The sequence below is a fragment of the Cyprinodon tularosa genome, unplaced genomic scaffold, assembly GCF_016077235.1.
Source record: "Cyprinodon tularosa strain WSP-4 unplaced genomic scaffold, ASM1607723v1 ctg346, whole genome shotgun sequence".
NCBI classification, from domain to species: Eukaryota; Metazoa; Chordata; class Actinopteri; order Cyprinodontiformes; family Cyprinodontidae; genus Cyprinodon; species Cyprinodon tularosa.
Window position 1 is genome coordinate 698,190 of NW_024039059.1, and position 26,337 is coordinate 724,526.

Consider the following 26,337-nt stretch of genomic DNA (forward strand, 5'->3'; position numbering starts at 1 on the left):
AGATATGTTTCAGAAGCATTGATGATTCTACTGCACTACTGCCATATTGAGTACGAACGCTTAGCTTAGCTTAGCTCTGTGGCACCTCTGTCCAGAATAGATCCTTCTCATTTAAATGCCTGTAAGCTTAAATGGCACACAGAAAAAAATGGTGTTATTAGATTTGATCTGTACAAAGTCCCTGCAGACTCTTTTCAACACATTTCTTCAACTGATAGGCTTCCAGGTTATTCCTTTCACGATTGATACATATATCTTGTACACAACCTGTCCTCATATTGTCACACCCGATGCCACAACATACGGATTGCAAGTTTGACGCGCAGGGGACCAGAGCAGGACCTCAATATAGCTGCGGTAGATTAAAACATCTGTGACATCAGCTACATGGCATCTATCATGTGTTCATATATTTCATACATGTTATCTCAAGAATGTCTCATTAGTGCTGCGAAGCGAGGCAAAAAATGCAATTCTAGTGAAGGGAATGGCAAGTTGTTGCTGACTGCAGTGGAACAAAGGTGCTGCTGCACCTGAACTTTTATGTATTTTTACATCAAATTTTCTTACAAGTAATCAGGGACCAGAGTGAAGAAATGCAGCCAAAAGAACCTTTTAAAAAAGATGGCTTTAAAAAAAGATGTTTTTAATTTAGCCCTAGAAGGAATGTTACATTGCTCATCATTCTTCCTCCTCCCTTAGCTCCAGCAAAATCACTGGCCAGCTGCCTTCCCCTCTCCCCCAATCTAGTTCTGTCTGCCGGGGTTCTTGCTCTAATTTCTCTGCCGTCGGAGCTGCAGAATGCCTTCTCTCCTTACCTTAAGATCCAGCCATAGCTCTGAAACTATCAACCAGCAGATTTGATGATCTAGTGTTTCACTTTCACTTTCTTTCACCCACCAGGCTAATTCTCTCACTCACCAGGCAAATTCATGGCAAAATATATGGCATGCAAAAGCACCCAAAAGTGCAGATTTGCTGTTTTTTTATGATGGTTTTGTGTTTGGTGCAAATGACTCATGCCACTAACACTTCTGCAATATGGACCATTCAGCCAATCCAACAATCCCCTTTAATGACTGACCTTTCAGACACTTAGATAGGTATGGGGTATTGCAGTCTGACAAAAGAATCCAAATGGGTGAATCCCTTCTTCTGTTTCATTTTGCATGTTTTAAAAACAAAAACAAGGCTTTGTTGGGCTACTGTATAAAACTTCTAACTCAACAATATTCCTGACATTTAGAATTGAAAAAAGCTTCCTGGATGGGAAGTGAAACGTCTTCAAACTTGGAAACCAAGTCCACTGGATTGTTTTTAATGTTTTGGAATGGCTATGACCTAGAAGCATGAAAGCATTGAAGCACTTTACTATTATGTGCTCACTTGTCAACAAGATCTAATTGTTTTTTTCAACATAGAATATATTATAGCTACATTATAGTTCTTTGAACCTTTTCGGGGAATAAACTAGAACGTTCTAGGTGTAGGCGTGGAAGGAGCTGTACATGAGAGGGAGAGAAATTGGCCTCCTCTAGTCATGATGATTCTGAAGTCAAATCCTGCTGACTGAAGCAGGTACCCCACCCCAGTCAGCTTCTTTCCCTTTACGATCTCATGTTGTTCTATTACTCTCCTTTTCACCCCCCTTTATCCTGACCTTTTAGTTTCTCTGTCCATTTAACCGGCCACCCACTTCTCCCAGTCAGCGCCTTCACATTTCTACTCTTCTTCTCACGCACTCTCCTTTCTCCAACAACAAAACCGATCCCGCTTTCTGCCCCAGGAGCAGCAACTACTGAGCAGATAATCATGTTCCTCTGTTCACCGCACCTCTGCAACACCCCCCTCTCTATCCTATAAGAAGCTGTTGCAGATAGCTTGCTGCTTCACTCTAATCAGCTTTGACACCCACCCTGTAAATAATGAAACAGACACAGATGGTAGAGAAAAGGGGAGAGAAATATTGAAGGAATATTGTGCTTCTGTGTAAACTAGAAGCATCTTTTTTTTAATATAACATTGTTTTAAAGAAGAACTCACGCATTCCTCATGAATGTTTTTATGTTATGATTCTCTTTTCAGAGAGCATGCTGAGGACAGCCAGCAGCCCCGACAGCCTACGGTCCAGAACCCCAATGATCACACCGGATCTGGAGAGTGGGACCAAACTCTGGCATCTGGTGAAGAACCATGACCACTCAGACCAGAGGGAGGGAGACCGAGGAAGCAAGATGGTCTCTGAGATCTACCTCACCAGGCTGTTGGCCACAAAAGTAAGGCACAGAGGACTGAATGAGAAGCAGAGAGCTTACATAACCTAAGACTTTGACGGGATTAAACTCAAAATAATGAACTTTTTAAAAAAAACTTTTACTCACAATAAAGTGTCTTAGTCTGTTTGATTCAGAAGAATCCAGCTGGTTTATTTGATACATGTTAGCTGGGAGCAGTTTATCTTTCCTCAAAATCAACACAAATCAGACAGCTCGGTTTCACAGCTGGTTGATTTATTTTGCTTGAATAAGTATGGCAGGATAACAAAACAACAAATATTTATTACAGAAAATATATCACTCTTTATTCAAGTCAATTAAATTAAGAAATATTTTTATTAATCCCAGGGTAATTAAATGTTATAGTAACTCATAGGTCATTTTTTAAACAGGTGCTGATAGCTGTAGGTAGGAAGGATCTCCTGTAGCAGACTGTTTTACACCAGATCTGGAAAGGATTCCTACTGAAGACGCTGTTGTCATTTAAAAATCTTCCGAAGAGGATGCTTACTGTTGTCCATAATGTTCTTAACTTTCTGAAGAATTCTTCTTTGTGAGATAATCTCCAGAGGTTAAAGAGGTATTCCTAGAACAGAGATTATATTATATGTGACTATGCATGTAACATGATAAGGCAAGTTTATTATTGAGGTATATTAGGTTAATAGGAAATCATGTTATCATATAGTATAATTATCTAATGACTGCCTTAACTTTCTCTTGACTTTGAGGTGAGATATCAGACTCAACCTCATGTTGATCTACTACAGGAGTGGACAATTCCAGTCCTGCACGGCCTGTATACTTTTAGATATGTCCTTGACTAAACACACCTGAATCAAGTAAATAGATAATTAAAAGGACTCTGGAGACATTGATTGCATACTGGGGAGGTAATTCAACCATTTGATTCAGGTTTGTTGGACCAAGGATGAATCTAAATGTTGCAGCAAACCGGCCCTCAATGATTGGAGTTGCCCACCCCTGATCTATATGATGAAATAAGGAGAGCCCCATTTGCTTTGTCTACATTTTTACTCGTTCTTCTAAAATTATTGCAATGTCAGGCTTGTTTTTGTGGTGATCAGTTTGTCCGTTCAGGAAGGTAGTAGACTCTTTTGTTTCATTATTTCAAAAGAAATATGTGGAGATCTTTTTCTTGTGATGACACTTTTTTTATCCTATGACCAAGCCTCCTCCTTTGCTTTTCCCAGAAGAATCAGAGTGCTGAAAATCATCTGTCAAAAGTCATCTATCGACTGCACATGAATAAAAGCAACATAAATCATGTTTAACCAAAAAACTGATAAGTTCTAATTTTTTTCTGTCACCTCTCTTTTCTAATTAAAAAAACAATATAGGTATATATATATATATATACACTATATTGCCAAAAGTATTTGCTCACCCATCCAAATTATTGGAATCAGGTGTTCCAATCACTTCCATGGCCACAGTTGTATAAATTCAAGCACCTAGGCATGCAGACTGTTTTTACAAACATTTGTGAAAGAATGGGTCGCTCTCAGGAGCTCAGTGAATTCCAGCGTGGAACTGTGATAGGATGCCACCTGTGCAACAAATCCAGTCGTGAAATTTCCTCGCTCCTAAATATTCCACAGTCAACTGTCAGCTGTATTATAAGAAAATGGAAGTGTTTGGGAACGACAGCAACTCAGCCACGAAGTGGTAGGCCACGTAAACTGACGGAGCGGGGTCAGCGGATGCTGACGCGCATAGTGCGAAGAGGTCGCCAACTTTCTGCAGAGTCAATCACTACAGACCTCCAAACTTCATGTAGCTCAAGAACAGTGCGCAGAGAGCTTCATGGAATGGGTTTCCATGGGCGAGCAGCTGCATCCAAGCCATACATCACCAAGTGCAATGCAAAGCGTCGGATGCGGTGGTGTAAAGCACGCCGCCACTGGACTCTAGAGCAGTGGAGACGCGTTCTCTGGAGTGACGAATCGCGCTTCTCCATCTGGCAATCTGATGGACGGGTCTGGGTTTGGCGGTTGCCAGGAGAACGGTACTTGTCTGACTGCATTGTGCCAAGTGTAAAGTTTGGTGGAGGGGGGATTATGGTGTGGGGTTGTTTTTCAGGAGCTGGGCTTGGCCCCTTAGTTCCAGTGAAAGGAACTCTGAATGCTTCAGCATACCAAGACATTTTGGACAATTCCATGCTCCCAACTTTGTGGGAACAGTTTGGAGCTGGCCCCTTCCTCTTCCAACATGACTGTGCACCAGTGCACAAAGCAAGGTCCATAAAGACATGGATGACAGAGTCTGGTGTGGATGAACTTGACTGGCCTGCACAGAGTCCTGACCTCAACCCGATAGAACACCTTTGGGATGAATTAGAGCGGAGACTGAGAGCCAGGCCTTCTCGTCCAACATCAGTGTGCGACCTCACAAATGCGCTTCTGGAAGAATGGTCAAAAATTCCCATAAACACACTCCTAAACCTTGTGGACAGCCTTCCCAGAAGAGTTGAAGCTGTTCTAGCTGCAAAGGGTGGACCGACGTCATATTGAACCCTATGGATTAGGAACGGGATGTCACTTAAGCTCATATGTGAGTCAAGGCAGGTGAGCAAATACTTTTGGCAATATAGTGTATATATATATATATATATATATATATATATATATATATATATATATATATATATATATATATATATATATATATATATATATAAATGCCAATGTATCCAAGGTAACAGTTTCTAAAAAATTCCTAAATTTATGGATATTTAAAAGAAATCCATAATTCTCATTTTAAATTTCAGATTCCACTTTTTTGAATATTTTGTTATGGAATGGTCTGTGTGCTCATCTATCCTTCCTTGTCTGCCAGTGCTGCGGCTCTTATTTGATTTTAAAACTATGGAGGTAAATAGGGCAATGGGCAGCAGTTATAAGTGAGCCAGCCTTTCAATTTCCACTGCCAATAAGAGAAAACAGATTAATAGAAATTGGCCTGGGGGTGCAGGGACTGCAGGGCGGTTGATACTGAGGGTGTCAGGAGACGGTAATTTGTTGAAGAATTGAAAATCTGGTCCTGCTTTATGAAAACAAAATAAACAGAGTGCTAAATTCAGTTGAGACACAAATCTTGTCTTTGTCCTCTCAACATGACTGTCTTTCTTTGGTTAGCTGACATCTTGTCTATTCATTTTCTCAGATCTGATTTATTTTATTTTATTCAGGAGATAGAACTAGTTTTATTTTTGATTTTGTTTTAGCGACATTGTATTTTGCTAAACAGGCAATCAAAACAGATCTGTTACCTTTTCCATGTACTGATGCTACTGAAAGGCTTTAAGGATTTCACAGCACTTGTAATCTCAAGGCACTTTACAGAAACAATTCAACCAGATCTTCCAGTCAGATTGGTTCAAAGTTTCCTATCTACGAAAAACGAACTGATTGTATCAACTCATTGACTCGAAGGCAATCCCTCATACCAAGCATGCTTGTAGCGCCAGTGGAGAGGAAAACCTCCTTTTTAACAGGAAGAAACCTCCAGCAGAACCAAATTCAGTGTGAGCGGCCATCTGCTGAGGCCGACTGGGGTTCAAGGAGGCAGAAGCAGAGATAGAAAAAGAAGCATAGATACAAAAGGCAACTGTCAAAGGTAGCCCCTACCAGGAAATACACAGCCAGGCAGATGAGCTCCATGTCAGAGGATGAAAGAGAGCACAAAAAGTTAGTCACAGTCAGAGAAACAAAGCAAACATTTATGAGTTTAAACTAAGGCTGATCTTACCTTTTGCCTTACTACATCAAGTACTGTATGTTGGCAATTGTTTTTCTATATTTGAGCTTAAAGCTCAATTTCTTAAAGCAATCTTTGGGTGGCCTCAACTAGATAAATAAACAATAGCTAATTAATCGGTAACTAAACTATAGCTTTGCTTGTAAAGATGGTTAATCTTCATCAGCGCAGACAGAGTATCTGCATAGAGCTTCGGGAGATAGATGGAGATATTGCTGCAGCATTTGAGTAAAACCCACACAGTGGCACATATTTAGTGTCTCTAAGTTGCTGACCTATAATAGACTGGTTAAGCTGCATATTAAATCATGTATGCTTCAGCACTGAAGGCATAGGAAGCCAATGCTACTATATGGATCTGCACATTTAATGCAAGCCAATTCCAGATAAAATGTAATGTGATGAGACTAGAGGTAAGATAAGCTTTTTATTTGAGACTAAATCATTTTTTTGGTTCGTTTATTTTAAAATTCAACTGCAGCGGAAAAGTAAAAATAACAGAAATGTGGGAAATAAACACCTTGTACTATAAAACAAAGGTCAGAAAGATTATGTTAACAAGGCGACACCACCTGTTTTAAAATGTCACAAAGCTTGTCAGACACGAGCACCCGGCTTATGCTCTTTAGCTTGTCATTTAAGATGTTAATACCACACACCTCTCAGCCTTTTAGGCCACTAATCTGTGTGTGAACTGAGTGTTTAAGGTTTAAACTGCAAATGAACTCAACTGGTGCTGAAGAAAAAACACAGGTGGCCAAAAAGAATGATCCATTTTATCAATTCACTAAGATTATCTCACACTGTTTTACTAAAGTAGTATCTTCTTTTAGGTACTGAGAGGGGCGAAGTTTGTTATTACTAAATAAGGACAAAACACTGTTTGTAGATTTAAATATACATCTTTAAAATAAAAACCTGAACAAGTGTAGTAAAGGAGGTTAGAATTTTAAGGACATTATTAAAGAACTTTAAAATGGTTTCCCTGGCTGATTGACAGGAAAGGTGGACCCAACTCAATTCACAGGATTCTGATTCTTCATAAAGATTTAAGGGACTGAACACCCTGCAAAATTAAATTTTGCTAGGGGTTTGAAGCTCAAGAAACATAACTTTTGTCTTTAAACTAAACTACAGGTAAATTGTAATATATTTTTTTCCTTTTATTAACCCTGCTTTGCTCATTTCAGGGTACATTACAGAAGTTTGTGGACGACTTGTTTGAGACCATCTTCAGCACAGCTCACAGAGGAAGCGCGCTGCCGCTGGCCATCAAGTACATGTTCGACTTCCTGGACGAGCAAGCAGACAAACACTCCATCACAGACTACGACGTACGACACACCTGGAAGAGCAACTGGTAGGAAGCAGAGGGTTTGGTTTGCTCCCTGGAAGTACTAAAAACAACAGGTTAACAGGGGATGATGTTCTTAAAAAAACAACTCAAATTTCCCAGGAAACTTTTTTTTTAATCTAATCATATAGACTTACATTGCCACTCATGTAAAGAACGACGTTAAAAATCAAAACCCAATCTTAGAACATTAGGAATGTTTGGAAGTATTGCTATCATTTCTCCAACCCTCTGGAACACTGAATGCAGGCTTTAGTCAGCTGAGACTTCATGTGTGCTTAATGGTAAATAAAAAAAAAATGTTGGAAAGTATCTCATGCCCATAGTTAAACATACGGTAATAGTAGCCATTCAGAATTACCCCACTTCCCTTTATTGGCCCTTGGCTGGTCCCCTACAATTCCTTTAATAACATCAATCTTTGTACAAAATATTATTTCTGTCATGATTTGTGGACATTTAGATCTACAGAGAAGCGTCATCTCCTGGTCTGACCCTGTAATTCAGTGAAAGGGTGGAGTCAGAGTAAAAACATGCACGCCCAGTAGAACGCCAGTGGCCGGAAGTTGGAGGGGATTTTGCTACGCATTCGGATGGCTTTTGTACTGGGAAGTGCCATTTTGAATGGCTGCTACTGTAGTCGGTTTAAACCTTGCATCATTACTTTAGGCTACAAACAGCCTGACCTCCTTTTTGGGGGGAAGTTCAGACATTATTCAATTAAATTTTCAAAGGTTTTGCAGTAATAAAAGCTGAAAACAGCATAGAAGTGTTTTTTTTATTATTATTTTTTATTTTAGGTGGTGAAATATCATCCCAGACAAAGAAAACAATAAAATAGTGACTTGCTATTCAATAGATGGCAAAGCAATTAAAAACTAATTTCAAAGTAAAGGTAGGATTTTAGTCTATTATGCATCTGCTTATTGTTAAAGGGGCGAAATACCTAAACCCGCATAATCTGTTCAACACCTGTGATGCTGTTCATTATTTTTTCTTCTAAAGGCCAAAACAGAAATTGTCAGCATTGCCTCTTTCAATAGATTAATTATCCTTAAATACTGTATACCCTCATCAACTCAGAAAGGCTTCATCAGTATCAGAATGAACCATCACACAGCATCAGCCTTAAACCTAAATCCAGCATAAAACCTATGAGTTAGGCTGAGGAGAAGCGGTGTATTTAGCTGTATGTATAACATAGAGGAAGTGAAATGTTATTCTGATGTGTTTGTTTTCTTCTGCTGCCTCCAGTCTCCCTCTGCGCTTCTGGGTAAACGTGATCAAGAACCCCCAGTTTGTTTTTGACATCCATAAAAACAGCATCACGGATGCCTGCCTCTCTGTTGTGGCTCAGACCTTCATGGACTCATGTTCGACGTCTGAGCACAAACTGGGAAAAGATTCGCCTTCAAATAAGCTTCTTTACGCTAAAGACATTCCCAACTACAAGAGCTGGGTAGAAAGGTAAGTCCAAGGTGACCCAAAGAAAATCAGCCTCAAATAAAGTCAATCTGACCAGAGGTGAAAAACAAATCCACAGTCCCGATGTTGAAATGGAAACTATATTCCAGTTGAGCGGCTGGAGGCTGGGAAAATAAGTCTGAGCTGCAAGATCAAAGTTAATTACGCTATTAGCCAGCTGTAAGATTAGAACAACATTATAGGTTGAACTTTAGCTGCTACAGGCGTTTAAAGCATAAATACATAGTTGAATTAAATTAGGCCCAGGAATTATGTGCTGTAATTACTGCTGCCTCATTCCTGGCTTATTAATATAGATTACAGTGTTTTCAGAGAGCCAGAAGTATCAGTAAAAGCAGACCTGCTTAAGTTTAGCCCTGCGAGCTTCAAGAATAGAAAAAAAAAAACGAAATTCCTCCACTTCTGGGGTTCGCTCCTCCTGAGTCAGACACAGGATGTCTGAGTTGACTTTGTCTGAATCCAGTTTTGTCTGAGTAGCGTTTAAAGCACGAGTCATATGTCTTTTTTTTTTAAAGGGAAACTTTGCAAATGCGTCGACATTGAGACATTTCTTTCTTTATAAGTTGAGAATTTTAGACTTGAATGTCCAGATTAATAAAAAGAAGCACTGGTGAAAAATGTTGCTGTTAATTCCATCAGATTGTCTCTTTCTTTATGTCAGACATGTTGAACAGGCTGCCAGTAAGCAGCTGCTCTAAATACCTCAGCTGTAGTAACTTAAGCAAAGCTTCATGTATCCGATTATTCCTATACGATATTAGAAGTAAGAATATATGCTGTATCATAATTTTTTTTATGTTTGAACCCTCCTGTTATGTTATTATGTATCATACTTCGAAATGATGGATTATCATTGAGATTTAGCTTTTAAAATCACCACAAGAAACTTTTTTTAAGACTTTAAATTAGGACGTTTTTGTTTACTCTGATCCAGATCTGAATCAGAAAGTATAAGGAAAGTGGAGTTTAAAAATATGCTCCCATTTCCAGATTGTTTCCCATTCCTCCAGTTTACAAACGGATAAAAACCTGAATTGAAAATAACTTTTATACATTAATTATATACTAAAATATAGACATGTGGCACCTGATCGCATCCACCAATGACTTTAAACCCAGTTATTGTTTCAGAGAAGTTAAATTATGTTTTAAAACAAAAGTTTGTTTTCATTAAATAATCAGAAATTATAAACCAACAAAGAAAATTCTAGTTTTCTTTGGTCGGCACATACAAAGACTGATGGGTCTATTTAGGAAAAAAATGGAATGTGCTTTTCCTGTAATTTTTTCTTAGTTAAATAAATATAGTGAAAAAAAGCATGCATACTAAAAGTTTTTTTAAGCGGATTTTACAATTTATCATCAATATGAGGTAAATAAAATGGCATTTCTTCCTCCTTTTGATCAGAACCTTTTACCAGGTTCTTAAAGCAGCATAAAAAGTGCAGCACCTTAGGAGAAATTTGCACATATTCACAATGTATTTTATCCCATTTCGGTGAATATTACGTCATGCAGCTTTACTATGATTTTGCTCATCCATCTTTTTTAAATGAAGTAAAATGCAAGCATTTACTAAATGTTTTAAGTTCTGTGTTTAATTGGCCTTTAGAGAACCTTGCATAGGTTTGCTCCTTTTATTTCCTTTCTGAAAAGTGACTGCAGACATAAAGTCAGTGAAAATGAGCTCTGAATGATGGAAAATATAACTCTGCTTGACCTCTCCTCTAGATATTACTCGGATATTTCCCGTATGCCAGCAATCAGCGATCAGGACATGAGTGCCTACTTAGCAGAGCAGTCCCGCCTGCACCTCGACCAGTTCAACAGTATGTCTGCTCTGCATGAGATCTACACCTACATCATCAAATACAAAGATGAGGTGAGCGCCCTCTGAATATGAAGCCGAGTCAGACAGAAAGAGGAGAATGCTGTAATTACCCGCTGGATGGATGGGCTATGTCTTTACTTGTCTTGAGTAACATCATGAGGTCATTTTAATTCAATTACACTGATAAGCAATCTGCATTGGTGCAGGCTGGAAGGTATTAGCACCATTAGGATGCACATTAAGGCGTGAGCTCAACACATTATAAACTTAATGAAGCTTCACAGAATTTATGATTTTTGCTCAGACTTTTATGTAGAAAATAACACCTGCTACCAGTGGACTAAAAATCAAGCTTTTTACCCAAATTAAAGCTTGATATTTTTTTCCACTTAGTTTTTTTATTTTTATGTACATATGCTAAGATCCCAACCATTATGTGCTATCTAACCATAATGATCCAAGACGGAAGGCAGTAATTAAAGTTTGACAGTAAATTAAAAAAGCCGGATCAGTGGCTAATTACTGTAAATGTGACAGATGTGTCATAAGAGTAAAGATCTGTTTTAAATCATTAATTTCAATGGCAGATTCTGCCAATACGCTTCTACAGTACCATAAATAATAACTTCACTTTTTTCGTGAGTCTAAATGGAAAATGAGTGTTTTATATACTAATGACTTTGTTTTCGCATTCCTATCATCTATTGATCTGATGAAGGGTTACATTTTCTTTACATTTTATTGTATTCTTAATTTACAAAGTGTTTAATGATTAATGATCTGTTGTTAACCACCTTCACATTATTGATTCTATGATATGCAAAAAAGAAACAACAAAAACAACTTGAAGTTGAATACACTATTTTTTTTTTTACTTTTTTACCTTGATAAAAAGACTGTTTTTTTATAATATCTGTGAGGACATTTTAATAATCAAGTTGAAAAGGTGCAAAGTGATTTTTTTTTTTGTATTTGCAGTTCAGTAGACGACATGTGCAAACCTTTAATTTGTTTGTTTGCCTTCATCAATATGCACATTATATTCTAATAACCAAAGCGGACAAATTCATGCATTGAAGATATGTAGATATAACATTTACCACATGCAAAGCTATTTACCAAATCAGGAACTCAACTGCAGAAGCAGTTTTAGCTCCTTAAGTCAGTTGCAAACTGACACACAAGGAGGCATTGGTGCACCAAGCACTGTTATTTCTTTTATGCACTTTGGGATTATTATTATTATTGATTTTAAGAATCATCATTATTATCTTCCCCTTCATGGTTTTGAAACTCAGGTTTCTGTTATAACTGTCATGCACGTAGGTTGGAACCAAATTGTTTTGCATGTCTTCACATTTGTACACCGACCTTTGTGGATCCACGTAAAACGCAACCTCTCATAGCACACAAAAAAAACCAAGAAGATCAGGCCCTATGAGCAGTTCATGAGAGTAAAGAAAATTTTAATTTTCAACATGTTATGTGTAATTCTTTCCAATTCTCTATATAAAGCTTTGCAGAAGTTTACATAAATGTTTACAAATACTCACTTTACTATATCCCATGTGACAGATGTGGTTTCTAATTTTGTTTTAAGAAAAAAAATAATTTCTTGCATAGTGCGTGTAATTTCCCCTCTTTGCTAGTTTACCCATAAAAAAAATCTAGACTTTGCCTGATGACTAATAGACTCCAGGTGTATTTATTTCAATCTGATTATAAATCCATCTAATAGATGAACTCCTCAGAGGTTGTTAGATAATATTAGAAAGCAAACAGTAGCATGAGATGAATATTCTACCTTAAACTAAGTACTGCATAGTTTATCACTTAAAATCTTTATAACACACCTGCAAGCCAAACATGGCTGCCTACCAAAGCCTACAAGGCTACCCATTAAACACACACAAAACAAATCCCTCTAAAAATAATCTCTCTAACAATAGATAAAATCACTATTATATAAAAACAAACTTAAAGGTCAGTGGCAGTTTGAAGTTCATGTCTGAATGGATTGCAGAACAAAAAGGATCTCTGAAAGTATAACAGATATATACAGTTATGTTTGGCACCCATATGTTGAATGGGAATGAGAGGGCAGACACGTCTTCAGCTAATATACTCTGTCCGGATTTTCCTCCTCACTTCTTGATTGTCGCGATATTTATGGGCTAAATCACAAAATAATTTTCAATGTTTATATATGCACAACCGCGCCCATAGGAGCTGTCGGTCATTCATCCTGTTTTTCCGTGCTGAGCTGTCCAACTAGTTAAAAATGATCCTAGGTGTGTGGTGCGGAAAATCTGTCTTTGCCCTCGCTGACCTCATGGATGCTTCATGCATTAATTAAAGCTTTTCCCAAGAGGCGGTCTGTAATGTAATTAACTGTCCAATAAGAAGAAGAACAGGCCTGATAAGAGGGAAGAAAACAGAAGAAAGAACATTGTCATTCCCTATGTGCTGGTGTCTCTGAAAAACAAGAAAATTTAAACAAGCACTAGATCCATGTACACTTTAAACCCAGCAATACCCTGAAAATAAAACTGGTTCAACCCAAAGATAAGACACCCAGAAAAAAGGCTGACAACTTGGTTTATGTTGTTCAGTGTAGTGAAGAATGTACAGATCACAGACATTGGAGAGATCAAGCAACTGCTGCACAGATGCATGGCTCAACACAGGAGGGCCAACTCCTTAGGACACTTCTCAGCTGTTCAACTACACCTGAAGGCTAAAGGAGATTTGTTTGAAGACAACAACGTCCACATTCTAGCCAAGCAATAAAGATGGTTTAAAGAAGGGGTTAAGGAAGCCATCTTTGTTAACCTGGAGAAAACAACAGGGGATGCGCTCTTCGACATAACCTTTCACCTATTTACAAAGGACTTTTAGGAACAATTCCCGGAAGATTCTCCTCTCACTTACTCTTTCCCTGACTCACACTTCAATGATAACCTGACAACAGCCAGATGCATGTCTCACTCCGCCTAGCTCCGCTCACATACATCTGGGAACCAGCCATAGGAATTGCCTTTCCTGAAGGCTGGGCCTTATCAAAACTCCTTGCATATGATTGGATAAGCCACTTGTCTGTCATCTTTATTGACGTGCTATTTCAACCACTCACACCGAAGCTAACCCGTGACGCTGTGAGAGGAGGAGCCATTTGGTAGATCAAGCTCTTGCCAAATCCGGTCGGGAGAAGGGCGAAAACATCGTTTCCACCAACAAAAGCCTTCAAAGCCGTTCTCTGATGTTCTGTTAATGAAACAATATCAGATGACAACACAGAAGAAATAGCAGCATCAATGCTAACGCTTGCTTCCTCAATGCGAGCCGCCATTGTTGTTGGAATCTCACGGTCGCTTCTCCACTCCAGGACACACCCGCCCTGCGTCCTGATTGGACAGACCATAAATTCGGTTGGGGAAATCACTTTCAATGAGCGGGTTCCCAGATGTATGTGAGTGGAGCTAGGCGGAGCGAGACATGCATCTGGCTGTTGTCAGGTTACTTCAATGAGGCATGTGACAGAAAACACTCTGACGAGGGAGTCAGCGACCCACCAGAACCCCCCTAACAGCCATTAACACCCCAAGGGGTCCTCCAGTGGAAGGGATCAGAGCCACCTTTTGTTTTCCCCTAATTCTTTATTACACCTACAGTATATTAATCTCAGTGCTCCCCACCACTGGTTTGAACTTAAGAAGGGCCGTGGATGAGGTGGTGAAACATCTCCTAGAAAACTTCACGTCCAGTTTCCTAAACTGAACTTTTCAAGCTTGACCATGACCTGGATGACTGAGAATCCTTAAAGATAACTGCCCATTGCTTCTATCAACAACTACACAATGTGATCTTAACCAAAAGTGGTTTGACTAGTTGACCAACACTGAATATAGTGTATAAGCATACCCCACCCCCTATGGAGTATGTTTGAATAGCTACAGTACTCTGAAAGGTAATGGCTCTGTTCAAATGAAACTGGGCTAACTGTGGGCTGTTCGGTTGTTTTAGGTTGTCCTCTGGACATGATAGCAGGAGAATTGAAACCCTTGGTTTCTTTGTGTTAATTAGAGAAAGTGCTGAGTTAAGATGAAAATAAAATGCACCCTTGGAGGAATTATTCACAGACGAACTCCATTCAACCTGAATAGTGAACCTTTATTTTCATTGATTAAATTTAGATTTCAGAAGTGGAAGGGGGCACAAGTATTTTTTAATACAACTAACTTCCGTGTGTTAGACCATCCAATCACAGACCTGATACAGTGGCGCATCAGATGATTGTAAAGTGAGCTTCTCAGGAGTGACAGCAATGATAGCCAATCACGCCAGAAAAGATGGTGGGCCAATCAGGAGCTTATGGGCGGTCTAAACTCTGGGAAGCAGACTTCAGTTTGACCTGCGGTCAAGGTGCTCAACGAATGTCTGTGCACTGTAGCGTAACATGTATTTTGACGTCATTGTTTTGTTAAATGTGCAGGGGACATGCCCCCCTTAGAAAACCCCAAAAACGCAAACAAGACCAATGGTTTTTACCAGCATTGTGTCCAGCAACACCGTTGCATTAGTGTATCTGTCGAGCTGATAGACCAAAACCCCTTGTCGGTGCTTGACCGATACCTACACCTGACCAATACTGGAGCTATTTCAAATTTACTGATGCTACTGAAGCTCTGTTTATAAGCGTATCTATCAATGGGATGCATTTGACAGAAAAATCTCTGATCATTTGCGGTTCCTTATCAAATTCATGATGAAATATGGAGTAGCTTCAAGGCAAAATAAATATTTCACCATTTTCGTCTCATATTTGTTTTAATTCTCTCCTTATGTCATCCTATCCAACCCATTTATCACGTGATTTACCTGAATTTAAATTAGATTACCGAATTTGTTTTGAACATTTTTTTATAAATCCTATGCCACAATCATCCTTATTCACATATTCACCTACTTTTCACATTATGATACATGTTCACATTATTTATTGACTGCATCTAAAAATATCAAAGATATTATAAGTTGAAATGAAGGTCTGAAATAATACAATATAACGTGGAATGACTTAAAATATATTATCGTTCTAGGTCATTGAATCAGTGTCAGTTTAGTCTGTCAAATAAGCTGCATGTAGGGATTTGAAAGGCCCAGCAGGTGTCAGTATTGAGTGACACAGTATCAACGCAGTATCGCTAGCTTGGCAATGCGTTAAAACGCTTCATGACGCCTCATCAATACATCACTATTGGTGCATGAGGACTGGGTTTCTTTAACAACAGCTGTGTATCAATCTTCTTTCACTCCACTATTATGCCTCATCCTTTGCTGTATTACACAAAAATGACAATGCAGGAGTCTCATCTTCAAAATATGAAAAAGTCGTAGTTTGGAATATTTTTTACTGTAGAGCTGCAAAAGTGTAGATGTAACATGTTTTAGTCCTTAATTCCTGGAAATCCTACTGTAACAAGCACATATGTGTTGAAAAAAATGGTTCCTCCTTCCTTTCCGTTAAAGCAGCAGTATTACTGTAGTTACACCGCCCGCTTGCAGCTGGCTCCATTCAAACCCATGGCTCCCCATCATTACAGCCTATTATCCAGATGTAGGCAGCTGCACTGAGCCGTCGGCCCCAACACGTGCCCTGACCTTAAAGCCACACACAGACACATGCACACATTCAAAGATGTGCTAAAAAATGCTTGCATATACTCACTAATGCGCTTCCACACATTATCCATTATAAAACAGAGACATTTACAGCAGCTCCTCCTCTTCCTGGTAATGCCTCAAAAAAGCCTAGTTGCACGCATTCTTCTGTACACATACTCTAGCTGACAATTAATACGCAATTACACACGTTCCACCGGTCCTCAGCCCTGCCCCTGTCGACTCTGCCCACGCTGTCAGCAACTGGGTAATTGTAACTGCAAACCTGCAAATGGAAATAAATGTCAGAGCTGCACAGTAATGGAGCAAACTTGATTCATGCATAGAAAATGTATCCATGTTTGAGTTTTATTAAAAAAGGAGGATTTTATTGTGAGGCATGAAAGTAATGCTCTTCCTTTTCTGCCCACAGATCCTCTCTGCGCTACAGAAGGACGACCAGTCTCGCAGGCAGCGGCTACGCGGCAAGTTAGAGCAGGTCATCGACACAATGGCCCTGGCAAGCTGAGGTCCGGCCAATCAGACACCTCAGCTAGTGCAGAACTGGCTTACCCAAACGCCTTCCCTCACCACTTTTGACATCCCGTGACATTTTTGATTCTTGACGTCTGAGATCTGTTGTCACTGCGGTGGCAGATGACGACCTGCAGCAGTGAAAAAGGCTGCAAAGACACGAGCACCGCGCAGGAGAGGCGCACTGGAAGGACAGCAGAGTCTGGAATCTATCAGAATGTTTATTCCACCCCCTTTTATTTCATTACTATTCTTTTTCTTCCTTCTTCTTAGTGTCTGAGCCACAATTCTTACTATCAGCCAAATCAAACGCAACCTCCAGCCTCAGATAATATGGACCTAAACTAAAACAGGTGAGCAGAAGAAAAGACTCCTTTAGCTGGAGCTGACACTCTACAGGAAAAAGCTCCGAACCACCAAGGTAATGTTTCAGACTGCGAATTATCAAAAACCCAGGAGATTTCATTACTCTCCCTTTCTGTTGCTGTCCTCTACGGGGGATATATAACATCAGGGACTTTTGCAGAACTGCAGCAAAAAGAACTGTCAGAGACTCAGAGACATTTCGGCGAGCTGCTGCCACAGCAGAACATCAGGAAGGAGGACCGACCAGGAAACTCCTGTTCCCGGTTTGGGTTCTCCAGGTCTCTAATAGTGAAAACGCCTCGTGTTCGAAGAAAACAAGCTCCAAAACTCTACATTCAGTTCGATATTACATCTAGTTCTTTTCTCTTCCCACAGACCTTCTCTCCCCAGTGCTGTGCCACTTGTGTTACTGCTGAATTTGCACAACAAAAGCTAAATCAAAAGAGAGAAGAGGATATATGATTAAATATATATATAGATATATAAATACAACCCTTTGTTTTAAAAAACAAATCAAAAGTCAAACTTTTTTTTTCCATTTCAATGTACAAAAGATATGTTTGAGAAAATTTGATATTTCCTAGATGAAAAAAAACACAAGGAAAAAGTCGTCTTGTGCCATGTTTTACTTTGAATGTCGTTTAGTGCAAAGAGACTTCTTTTTGTTTGATGAAATGTGTTATTATGATCATGTTGTCATGCTTAGTGACTGAGAGTTTAAAAACAGGTAAACGGCAGAAAATATATGAATATATTACAGACACTTTCTATGTTACATGAGGTCTTGGTGTGTGCTACACCGCTGGCTCCGAGGATTGTAAAAAGACAAATGATGTCTAGAAGCCACCTTTGAGCCCACCAACCTGCAGTGCTTTTGTGTTTGCTTTTTAGAGAAACCAAATACATCAAGATCAGCTGTTTTAGATGAGACAACAGCCATTTGTGTTGAAGGTAGCCTCATGCTGTGCTGGTAAACTCGTAGGCATAAGGCGGTCATTTTATTTCCCTGGTACACTGTGCTCTATAGCTTCTCGGTCTTGTTTTCTAAACCTACCTTCTAATCTGAAACAATTTATGAGGCATGCCCTCTCAAATGAAGGATAGTTTCGCTGTGCAGAAAAAAGTGAATCAGTTTTGTCAAAGTCTGCAGTAAAGCCTATAAAGATTAAAGGGCCCATTTTTTTTAAATGTGAATGTGGTTTTTCTAAAAGATAATGAAATGTAGCTTGAAAAATGTGAGTGGTTTTTTTTGTACAAGTTGAAGGCCATTCTGTTTTGATTTTCTGTAGATTTTTAGAGGTAAGAAGAAGTAGAATATGAAAAATGTCTCCTTGCACAGTCTGCTGGAGCACATTAACTTTCAGTGCTTTGAAATCTGTTTTGTTCATTTCCATCCTATTTTTCCTCACATGTAACACGGTTTGTTGAGAGGGCTGGAAACACAGATAAAAGGGTTGGAAACTGCACACCAACGCAAAATGTTACAAACTTAGCAGTTAATTAACATCATTAGACTCAGACCATCGGGTGGTACAAACCAGATAAATGAACAAAAATAAGATTTCATGGATGTGTTGATTTTACAGGACCTTTCACAATAGTTTGCTGTGTGTAAGAGGTTGAAATTACTTTATTGCAGAAGTACAGTCCCACACCTTTTTACATGACATTGATTACTTTTACAAACTATATTATTCCATTACAGGTGAAGTACTATTGTAATTAACCCATATTTCTTCTTCTGACAAATTAGATTGAACAAAAAAAACAAGGAACTTTTAATTCTGGTTTAATCTAAAAACTGATCAATCGATACAACTAAATATTTGGTTGAATTTCATCAATCTAATTGGTAGATGTGTGTCCAACCAATGTTTTGGTTAGAACAACCAATTTATATAGGTAAAAGGGCAAACAGAATAAATTGGTTGCAGGGTAAACTCCTGCATTCAACACCAATGTCCCCACTAATAATTCTTGGAATTTACTAATAGTTATTACTAATGTTACAACCAAGGTTAAAGCCAAGATTTGCATGCTGCACATGAACACATCACTGTAATTGTTCTCTAGGTCCATAAGTATTACACACTATACTTGACTAGAGCCACATAGTCAGAGTAGTAAACCATCAGTAGCCATTTTTATTGGTTGTTTGGTTAACCAATTAAAACGGTTTATCCGAAACCAATGGCTTGGTCATCTTCTGTTCTATATATTGGTTAATCTAACTACAATTGGTTTGTCCAACTAGATTGGTTGTTTTTACCTACAAATCCATTTTAGGGTGTTTGCTCAGATATAAATTTTATGTGAAGAAAGCCCAGTTTCATTTACCCACTTTCCAACATTAAATAGACCAGAAAACATCTAATTAAAAATTGATTTTTTTGCAATCTTTAAAGCTTTGACAATGCTACAAAAAAGCAAATTTTCCACATCTACTGTAAAAAAAAAAGAAAACTAAATAAAGTAAAATCAAAAGCTTAAAGCAATGAAATTAGTTAAAACTGTGTAACTGAAGGATATATTTATCCCATAATCTCAATTTATCCCAAAATAAACAAAAAAGGTAAAAAAAAAAAAAGCCCTCAAACTTAATTTCCATTATAAATGTACTGTTTCGATATTCTGCTGATTTAAAAAATGCAAATTTTGCAGCTGTGGTATTTCCATTAAATAAGAATTACAATAAAATGTTTTAGTGGAGGATGTAAATATGTGAGATATATCCATATTCCAGCTATGGCTCTAGCTCTAGCTCATGTCGTTCATCGTTCCAAATTAAAAGTAAAAAATAGTCCTTTTCTGTTCAGAATCACCAACATGTTGGAAACTGCTGATCCTTGTGGCTGTTTTTCATAACATAGGATGAATATTTAAAAAATAATGATATCCAAAAACACAAACCTCGTGCCCAGTGTGGTGTAGAGTGAAGGATCCATAATGCTGTGGGCCTCAGGGTTCTCACTAGGATTTTTTAGCAGTGGGGGGAGTATTCTAGGCTGCACCTTTATTATCTTTCTTTTTTGTCTCTTTGTTAATGAAGTCCTCCTTTTTTTATGGAACCAATGTTCATTTCTCTCCTTAATCAGCAAACTATCAATCTTATCCAGAGACATTGCTTTCATTTATATTCAGCCACTGTAAGGCGGCTATGTAGCAGCACTGCTATGCTTTATTGAATGTTGTAGAAAAACTCTGATATCAATTGGTTCAACTTCATAGACTGGTCCCTTGGGATCCTTCTGATCCTCTAAATTTAATGTCAGTGTATCAACCTAATAGTTTTATGGCTGAAATGTTTCTGGGCAGAGACCTGGGGGAGGGATCCCAGATGTCAGTCTAAGGGCCGATAGCGCTATGCTTAAATTAGCCGAGGTGAGAACCCTGGGCCCTGATGTAAGGCATGAATTCTTTCAAACAGGATATTATTGATGAGGAATCTAAAAAAGCCTGTGTTTTTCATTTTCAGCCAAATGACGAAATTAAGCCATATAACACATAACAGAAATATTTTCCAGGATATAAAAATATATAACTTCTGAGTGCTCTGACTATGTGAAATCCTATTGGCTAAGATTAGGTTCTGTCCTACAGGCAAAAGGCATTTACAGAAAGTATTTACAGCTGAGGATTTAGTCATTTTGGTAGCCAGTATTTTGATAAATGCATTTTTTATGATATATATTTGTTAGACAGTTGGATAAAAAGAATTTCAAAGTGAGAATATGCTTCTGCAATAAAAGTTCATCCAAAACTGAAATCATACTGCAAGATGCCATATATTAACCTCTAAAACACATAGAGTAAGAAGGGTTCAATTCTTAACAAGTACCTTTGCTTAGCAGTCTGTCTTCAATGTAAACACTTGTTAATACCTCAAAAACAAACATTTTCTTCCGTTCCTGCAGTGCTTCCTGCAAATTTGTTCCCCTTGAAAAGGCATTTTATCAGAGTCCTCCAGGGAGTTAAAACAGAAATGTCACTTCTTTGTGCTGCGTTTGTAATAAAACCAGAACTAAGGCTTTCCTAACAGTTTAGGTGTTATAATCCTGTGTCTCCCATGAATTGTGCAACACTCTTCTAAACAAGTGATGGCGATATGGACATGTTGTTGTGAGGATCAGTATAATATGAGGCAACTGGAACATATGATAATCTGAAGAATGAAACATTAACAGACAAGGATGGTTTAAAACCAAGAAATTAACTCCATTTGAAATGCATATTTTTTTAAAAGTGATAAATGACATCCAGTTGCCTGTTCCACTGCTGTTAACACGGAAAATAAATCCATAACAGGCTGAAATGTGTGACCAACACCATTAAAATCACCAGAAACTGTGAGACACATCCTGACTGATAATTGTTCAGCCATGGCTGTTTTACAACACTAATCCAAAGTGTGTTCATTGGGTGTAAATGGTGATTTTCAGACTTGGGAAGTTGCTGATATTTAAGCAGCACAGTAAGTTAAAGATGTAATTTGGAATTGTTGCCATTACAGGGACTTTTGAGCTGCTTTTGATGTTTGATCAGAACCAGAATCAACCAATATGATCAGATAAATCTGAATTTGATTTTTCTGATGTGTCCCGTAAGAAATAAGCAAAGGTTTAGGCTTAAGTAAAATAGCAGCTTTCAGTCCACCTTAATTACCAAGTAATTTCCTATATCATATGAAAACCCCTTAATATTCAGTGTTTATTTAAACAGCTCATCTGGTTCTATGTCTGCCATTAACTGAAACACTCTGTTTTTATCTGATAACATGAAGACAGGATGAATCATTTTGTATGTGCTTTAATACTTGAACCAGTGACATACACAGGGTAATAAAAAAAAAAAAAAAAAGACTTACCGTACAGAGTGAGCCGACCAAAGCTTACACAAGGAAAGCAACTCCATGAGGGGAAGTTATCATTGAAGCGTCTGCTTTTCCGTTCTTCCACAAAGCTATTTTAATGTTTTTATTAATGAGATATTTTTCATATGATTTAAATACTTCATGTTTCTTCCTTTTTCTTCGTATGGTAAAACTTAAGCAATTACTTCCATGTACAGGCATTGAATTTATGTCCTATGGGAAACCATCTGGGGATGTGGACCATACCATTGATATTTGATTAAATATTTAGTTGGTATTTGACGAAACTTGTAAAAATTGCTTTTTAAAATATGGAAACAATCCTGAGGTTTGCCTCTTGGTTTCATTTGTGGGAAGGAAAAAGTGGTGCCATTGCTTACTTGTTTTGATTCCTGTTCTCAGCTTCACTACAGGTTTGGGTAGAAATGAACAAAAAAAAAACCTATCTTAGAAACAGGAGGTTGGTCTCTCTTAATTTCCAATTCCTTCACATCTGTTTGGGCCAATGTTTTTTTTTTTTTTTTTTTTTTTTTCATTGAGTAACAGACTATTAAAAATATTTTTGGGAAAATCAGTCCCTTGATGGCAACATGCTTCAATGTACCTTGTTGGTTTGGTACAATGTTGTTTCAACATAAATAACGGAAATTATCCTAGTGGGGGAAAAAAACTAAAAAAAAAAACTGTCAGAAAACGAAGAAATGAAACAAAAAAATAGCTTTAATGCTTAAGATTGTCAACGCAGTTCATAAAAGGCATTGCAAGGCTGTTTAACTTTTATCCAGCAAAAAGTCATTTTCTTTTTTATTAAAAGTCAAATAAGTTTAGAGGCAAAGGTGGACCAAGACCATCCCAGCTCAAAACCCCTATGAGATCTTTTTCTTAAATGTTATGTCCCAGATATACCCAGGTTTTTAGGAACTTTGTGCTCACAGAGTCCTCTTAAGTCCCTTGTATGAATTCTAGATCACTTGCTGACTGCATTGTACAGCTTTGATTCAGCTTGTTCTGTTGAAAAGAGAGGGCTTTATAGGGTTTTTGTGAACTAGTGCATAAATTAGAAAAAATAAACAAAACATTATTATAAAACTGGTATTTTCATGAAACATCAGTTAAAAGCTGTGGAAACAGTGTAAATCTATAAAACCAAAAACTTGTATTTTGACATAGATTTCCATTTTTGTACAAAACCTGGCTTTGAGGTCATTTTAACATGTTAAAAACACACAGTTAATAAAATCAGTTTTAACATCAACTTTTTTATGTTAGGTTAAATTCTGATAGCATTTTTCAATGCATTCCTAGTTAGCACCCATTAGCAAACAAATGGGGTTAGCAAAGTTAAACCATGTAAAGCCGGACATACACTGCGGTTTTTTTAATAGTTGCAAACAGCTACAGCTCACACTGTACGACGGAACCGCAGGGTTTCATCATACAGTGGGAGTTCACAGCTCATGATGCATGTTCGGCCCGAAACTCTGATGCGATCTACCTGCTCATTCTCTACGTCTATAAACTACGTCGGACTCGACTTCCACAGTTAGATGGCGCTACTCGGACTCGTCTATCCGGAAAAAAAAACCAGTAGAAGAGGAATATGAAGCTCACTAGAGTGAAACGCGCTGCCTTGGCAATTTGTGCAATTTTGTGCTGAAAGCCCTAAAAAGAAAAGACGATGATGTATTTCAACATAGACATAGCTGAGCAAACGTGGCTACTACGTCTGCGAATTTTAAAGAAAGAACTTAATTTCACTCGCACCCCGGTCAGGCTTCTGTGTTTTCATCTGAGAGGAAGAAGAAGAGTCCTTGTTTGCGTACTGAGCAATTCGTCCACTACGGTTGACTGAAAATCAAACATGTTTGATTTTCTACCAACCTTACGAATCCTGATTAGGAGGTGGTTGTGAGAGGCTGATTGTCCCTCGTTACTCCCTGTACACTACACGACGCACGATCAATGTGAAATTCAGGCCGATCAAAAAATTCTCGTGTGACTGGAATTCGCAGCGAAAAGGGCAAAAAATCGCACAGTGTAATCCCGGCTTAAAGCTGCAGTCTGTAACATTGAGAAGAGAGCAGACTTCGACTGAAAATTTGAAGAAAAACAGGTTTCATGCCACTCCCCCACCCTCTCTGCTTCACTCATGCCCCACCTCCAAGCTCCACCCCTCTCACAGCATCTGCGCGGCTACCGCATGCGACCAGAAGCGTCCAAGCAGCGTACGCGGCATGGAGTGTGAACCGGTAAGAGCGATAACACTCACCTCCAAGCAGCTAGATATAAGATGCTGGTTGTACCGAATTTTGCCGTGTGAGCAGTTGTGGGCAGGAGCAGTAAGGGCAGTTTCTCTTTCGCTCCGCCATGATTCAGCATGTGTGAGCTGTGATTGACACTCCATCAGACGCTCCTCTGGCTGTGATTGGTTGTTTTGGCTCGTCCCGAATTATTCTTTCCAGATTGAAATACAGGCAGTATGCCACTTGAAGCAGTTTTTTTCACAGGTTACATATCACATGTACTGCTGTCTGGGCATAGGGACAGTTTTAGCCAATATGACAAAAAAGTGATTTTTAAAAACTTACAGACTTCAGCTTGAAGTGTGGTAGTGCAATTGATCAATTAATGAACATTAAGGGTTTTGTAGTGTGGCCAGTAATACCTTGAAATATTTTTGACCACATAGAAACATATTAACCCTCATGGATTTCCTTAAAAAAGATTAAGCTAAACCAGCTCTTCAAAAACCACCTGGATCTGATTCTTTATTCATTAGTTATTCACATTCTATTGATTATGTTTCCTTCCCTAAATCTTTTGTATAGTTGAGACAGTTTCCAAAAAATATAAGCCATTAAAGGTATTTCTGTGTTTTCTGACAACTGACAGAAAGTTCCTTTTAAAATCTGTTCTAAAGGCGATGTTGAATGGATTTAAAGATTGGCTTGAACCCTCCAGTGTATCCCTCCTGACCCCAAAAGCAACATTCGCAGCTTTTCTCATCCTTTCACTTCCAGCGCTCCAGCTTCCTCACCAACGCTTCAGAGACAGAGCAGAGAATGTTCAACACCTCTCGCAGATTAAAGAGAGACGCAGAAAGAAAAAAAATACCTTAGAGTTTTAATACTTTATGAATTATGATACCTTTTTAAGAGTTTCAGATTTGAAGCTGTTGTGACAGGTTTTGGCTGTTTCACACCCGTGTAAATACCTGCTCTTTCCTATTTTGCAGATTTATTACTTGTATATAGACACGCATCAAGGAGAGATTAAACGTGTTTTTTTGCTAAATCTGGATCGTCTGATGTTTTTTATTCCCTTTCCACATCCCTTATATACCCTCAAAATTGTGGGTTTTAAAGTTCTAACAAGTTTTAGGTTTATCTTGTATGCTTGTCACAAGAGAAATTGTGGGGAGAAGATCAAAAGCAGCACACATGGGACTTAATATCACATTTTAAAATGTATATACTATGTTTTCTCACAGCAGTTAAGCTAAAGAAGACATTAAGAATGATGAGAAACGTGTAGAATTTATCAGTGGTAAAAACATCCTACACTGAAGGGGATTCACATCTATCCACAAATTTACATGCACTCTATAAAAAGACACGTCCTTTTTATTTACTGTCTGACATCAATCTGATTAAACCCTTTCTGTTTTAGGTCAGCTAAGATTTAAAAAGTCTCCTTTCTTCATTTTTCTTTAATGGTTCTTTGCTCATGCTGTCATTTATCTCGTGAAGTTCCCCCCCGATACACTCAGAAAATGTTGTTCAGGCTGGTAGTTTTTTTACCCTCTGGTAGAGGCATCCTTTCATTGTTAATGCAATTCTTTTTGTAACAGCTCCCACAAGCAATTTTACAACCTATTTTGCTTTTTTGTCCGTCAGTACTGTAGCAGCCCTTCAAAATGGCCCTTCCTCCGACTCCCAGTGAAATCCCCTCCAACTTCCAGCCAGTGGAGTGACCCCCTCTTGCATATTTTTTTTTACTCTGACTCCAACCTTTCACTGAATTACAGGGTCTGACCAGGATATTGGGGTGCCTCTTTAGATCTTAATCTCTACAAATCATTACAGAAATAATATTTTTGTACAAATATTGATGTTTAAAAATGAATTAAAGGGGAACAGCCAAGGGCCCATCAAGGAGAGTGGGGAAATTTTGAATGGCT

At 38.3% G+C, this 26,337-nt stretch overlaps 1 protein-coding gene across 2 annotated transcripts in view; it reads left to right on the forward strand.

Annotated features, from left to right (window-relative positions):
- LOC119789754 (plexin-A1-like) overlaps nucleotides 1-17,473 on the forward strand; it is a 384,280-nt gene extending 366,807 nt beyond the window's left edge. For both annotated transcript variants that reach the window (XM_038294813.1, XM_038294814.1), the window contains exons 29-33: nucleotides 2,086-2,276; nucleotides 7,247-7,416; nucleotides 8,665-8,877; nucleotides 10,627-10,777; nucleotides 16,821-17,473. In XM_038294813.1, coding sequence (XP_038150741.1) covers nucleotides 2,086-2,276; nucleotides 7,247-7,416; nucleotides 8,665-8,877; nucleotides 10,627-10,777; nucleotides 16,821-16,916 — 821 coding nt within the window. In that variant the 3' untranslated portion in view covers nucleotides 16,917-17,473. The remainder of the gene's footprint in view (nucleotides 1-2,085; nucleotides 2,277-7,246; nucleotides 7,417-8,664; nucleotides 8,878-10,626; nucleotides 10,778-16,820) is intronic.
- Nucleotides 17,474-26,337: the final 8,864 nt, after the last annotated feature.